The 4,394-nt window shown below is 37.2% G+C and overlaps 1 protein-coding gene across 1 annotated transcript; it reads right to left on the bottom strand.

Annotated features, from left to right (window-relative positions):
• Positions 1-576: 576 nt before the first annotated feature.
• On the bottom strand, positions 577-3,853 carry LOC139139658 (short-chain collagen C4-like). Its single transcript, XM_070708525.1, has 4 exons — positions 3,684-3,853; positions 3,139-3,195; positions 1,918-1,996; positions 577-1,173 (listed from the first exon to the last, which is right to left on the bottom strand). The coding sequence occupies exons 1-4, from the start codon at positions 3,780-3,782 to the stop codon at positions 692-694; spliced, it is 717 nt and encodes a 238-aa protein (XP_070564626.1). The 5' UTR covers positions 3,783-3,853; the 3' UTR covers positions 577-691.
• Between the last annotated feature and the right edge of the window lie 541 nt (positions 3,854-4,394).

Here is a 4,394-nt window from a genome sequence, read left to right as displayed (position 1 = left end):
TATTCCTCCCCACTCAGGTCTGTGCGCAATAACTGGAGGAAAGGCACAGAACGAACAGACAATCAAACAACAACAAAATATAAACGAAGAATAACAAAAACTGTACACGAGGTAAACGCTGCACAACGTGACACACAAGTTTTTCAGAGTAATTAGTAGACCTATTATTATTAGACCAAAGGCATATTGTCTCTGTGCCAAGTTCGAATCAAATCTGTATAGTCCTGCTTGGTCAGTGATGACAGCGGCGAGGACAGACTGATTGATTTGTACTCGAACCCCGGTCTCGAGCATTGGTCCGGGGATTTGAAAGTTTCGAACTGTGACGGCTAGTTAACTGCACAGTCAACACGCATCGTGAAAATACTGTGGGTCGTTTACTCTGTAGACGTCTACTAACTATAGTCTATAACATGACAGTCAAGTGTTAATGTTGTCTTTATGATCAATCTGATGACCATTATCTTATGAAGACTCAGGTTCGTACAGCTGATAAGAAGACCGTGAGGTCTGTTCGATGTCAAATTCCTGACTGTTACCGATGTTTTAAGAGACGAAGAAATTACAAAAGAACGCTTCGAAATTTTGCTTTTCTTTATTTTAACATCCATTGCCAATTCTTTGCCAACTCATCCCAAACAATACATATTATCCATTTCTAGGACCCTAATTGAGAAAAAAACGCAGTGATCTATTTAGAACAAACAGCGCAAGTTAACTCATAGCCATCAACGTAGGGGGCGCAGGGCAAACCACTGCCGCGACTGCACCTACTTTCAACCGGGTAGATGGAGGCACCGTTGACAGCAGATGACGTACCAGTTAAGATTCCACCGGACACATCGACGCAAACATACTCAGATGTCGCCTGGTTATATTTTGATGACATTAGATAACCGTAGTACTCTCTGGTCCAACCACTTGGGCAATCTTTACGAGCAGGGTACATGATATAATTGTTGCGTTGCTCTTGAAGGCAAACAGCGCAAGGGAGGTCGTTATAACGTTTGGAATTCAGTGGCCCACTTCTTCCACGGTACTCAACGTGATAGACGTATCCGCGATATAATTGTTTGCCAGCGTAAACACTGTTATCATACTGGGGAACCTCAGGCAAACACAAATAGTTGCTTCCCCCGCCTTCATGGGAGTGGAAGGATCCCGCCATTGAACCTGGAAAAACATTTAATATCATTTTATTGATAAGAGGCGGGTAATGAAATAGCAGCATATAAACCTTCCCAAGTATTCATGCAATAGTGTGAAGATTTTCACAGTATCAGTTTGATGTGAAGGCTAAATTACGCCTCCGGTCCGGAGAAGCAAACAGTTTAGTAAAGAAACTTATCAGATCATAGCTCATAAAAGGGAAAGTTATTCGTAAAACAATATTTAAATTTAGGCTTCTGCAATACGGCAACACGTAACACGAGTTCATCTTTAGTGTCATTTGTCCTATTGAAGAAAGTCAGTATGGTCTGTGGTTATGAATTATTAAAATGCAACATCGTGTAGATTATGCCAAGTATTCATAAGTACTATAAAATGAATATTAAGTTTCTGTAAAACGATGTATAGGATAATATAATGGTTATAGGTGTCGACCTTCAGAGTGACGGCTCCATTACAGCGGATCCGGAGCTATTACACCTTTAAAATTATCGGACTCGATTATATAATGTTAGTTTTAATTTCCTTCATGATTTAGTGTTTTTATAGTTTTTTTTATAGTTTATCAGTCCCCCTTTTTTTCTGTATGCTTTTTGGTGTATGAGCTGGTTCTCGAAATAAATAAATAAATAAAATAAATAAATAAGCTACATAGTTTCAGAACAAAAGCTTTGATCTTTTAACACGTTTACTTCCCGAACTGAAAAAAACAAACCCGCATTATTTCCAGTATGAAATGTTGCATACCTGTATAAACCAATGTTCTACCTCCAGGACAAGAATTGTGACCCCAGCGAGTGTAAACCACGCCAGATGTGCTTCTCCCTGTAAGATTTTTTTTACACAAGAGAACATGTCATCTTTGGCCGTTTTAAGGTAGAACGCACCTCGGGAACAGAAATTCAGGCCTTCAAATTTTATCACTTTTCTTCTAACCTACCACTTGTGGGGGCTCATTTTGAAGCTCTTGGCGAAAGAAAAGTTTTCACCGTCTTATTATATATTAGTTTTTCGAAAATCGAAAATTTTATTTTTTCTGATAGAGTTAACACAGGGATGGCGGCCATTTTGGATTTCAAATATCGAGAAATTACAAGTTATTTGTCTCTCTAGTACCAAAGTTTGCACGGTGACACCTGATTTTTATTCTTGCTTTGGTAAGAGAATGGTTGAAAATTTCACTGAGGAAAGTTTGAGCAAAAGTTTAAGTCTTTCACTTTCGAGGTGCATATTACCTTAAGTGAAAGACTCGAACGTTCCTCGAACTTTCCTCCATGGGAAGTTTCAAAAACAGGAATAAAAAATGAGGGCTCACCGTGCAAAGTTTGGAACAAGAGAAGCAAATTACCTGAAATTTACCAATATTTGGGATTCGATATTGACGCCATACCTGTGTTCACTCAATGGGGAAAATATAATTTCGATTTTCGAAAAAAAATTGAAAATACGGTTAAATTTTCTCACTCCAAGAGCTTTGAAATGAACCCTATAAGTGGTAGATGAGAAGAGAATTGTATAAATTTGAGAGTCCGAATATCTGACCCTGAACCTTAACAGCAATGCAAAGATTGATTCGATTGAAAGAATACCATTACCAGATAATATTAAGGTTGTGCCCTTTTTACTAAAAGGATAAAGACATTAAAATCCAGTCGTTTAAACTTGCTACTCAATGTAATATCGCTTTTCTTTTCATCAAAGTTTGCTGTTTTTTGAGCAGCCTATGGCCATTGTAGTCTTTGTTTGTTCGTCAAGCTTAGTTGATCGAATATTTTTCAGGGTGCTTATAGAAGTGCTGGCCAGTGTATTTTGCTTCTTAAATATTACAAACTTATCCAAATATCCAAAGACAGAGAGGCCTGTTCATCTCAACATCGAGAACAGACCAATTTCCCAAAGCAGATAATTCTGTGATTGCGAATTATATAAATGTTCAATTGGATCGACGAATCATGTTTCTGTACCTACATAATGTCGTTTTTGCATGTGGCGATTCAACAAAGGTAAGTCTTCTCCATCCTTGGGCTTGAAAGACGAAAAACATTGACAAGAACAGAGGTCACTGAGACTTCGATAGATAGATATATATTTAGATAGATATTTAGATAGATAGATAGATAGATGGATGGATGGATGGATGGACCTGGACGATGGATAGATGATGGATAGATAATTAGATTGATACATGTAAACATGCATACAGACACTTACATACATACATACATACATACATACATACATACATACATACATACATACATACATACATACATACATACATACATACATACATACATACATACATACATACATACATACATACATACATACATACATACATACATACATACATACATAAATGCATTGAACGAATGGTCAAAATACAATTTTGAAGTGAAACATTTGACAAAAACTCGAAAAGCTGGGAAAATGGAAATATTCATCTTGTACGGACGCACAAATTCGGAACGCAAATGTGTATTTTACAATTCGAGGGACAGGTGAATGCTTACCACGGTTTCACGCTTAGCCTCAGGTGTTTCTTCTGTACAGTTGACGTAAAGCGCACAACAAATGGTTGCAGCAAAAATCGTCACGATTGACAGCTGCATGGTTTCCACGTGGGGGAACAGTACAAACGTTACAAATCAGATGATCTCTGCTCAGTCTAACAAACGACAACCGCGTTCATAAATATATACATTTGACCAGCCACTGCATCACGTGACATGAACAGTCTTGTATTTACGTTCTCTAAAATTACATGCAGTTTCACTATAAAATAAAATAAAATATTCCAACCAAACTTTGTCTTCACTATTATGTCTCCAGTTACATCGAAAAGCGTTGTAAATTGGCCACGTGTCGTTGACTTGAACAAAGAGGATCAAACTGAAAGTATTAAGTTGAATAGTGTTATTTACCTCTTTTACCGTACTTAAATAGGTTATACTGTAAACTTATCACTGTAGCAAAGAAAATATTCAAACCAAAATTTTACAATTTTATCGTACTAAATAAATGATGGCTTCAGATACACTTTGAAACCCTGTAACTGACTTTGACTATTATTTGGAAATAAAGTAATCTCTCTGAAAATGCAAAGGATAGAAACGTCAGCAATGAATGCATGATTGGAGGATCGCAAGAGTAGCTTATTCGACGAGATGACGTAAATCCCAAGATGCACATGAACAGAAACTGACAAACTGCGTATATCGTAA

The sequence above is a fragment of the Ptychodera flava genome, chromosome 9, assembly GCF_041260155.1.
Source record: "Ptychodera flava strain L36383 chromosome 9, AS_Pfla_20210202, whole genome shotgun sequence".
Taxonomy (NCBI): Eukaryota; Metazoa; Hemichordata; class Enteropneusta; family Ptychoderidae; genus Ptychodera; species Ptychodera flava.
The sequence above is the reverse complement of the archived record's forward strand: the minus strand, read 5'-3'. Positions and strand labels throughout refer to the sequence as shown.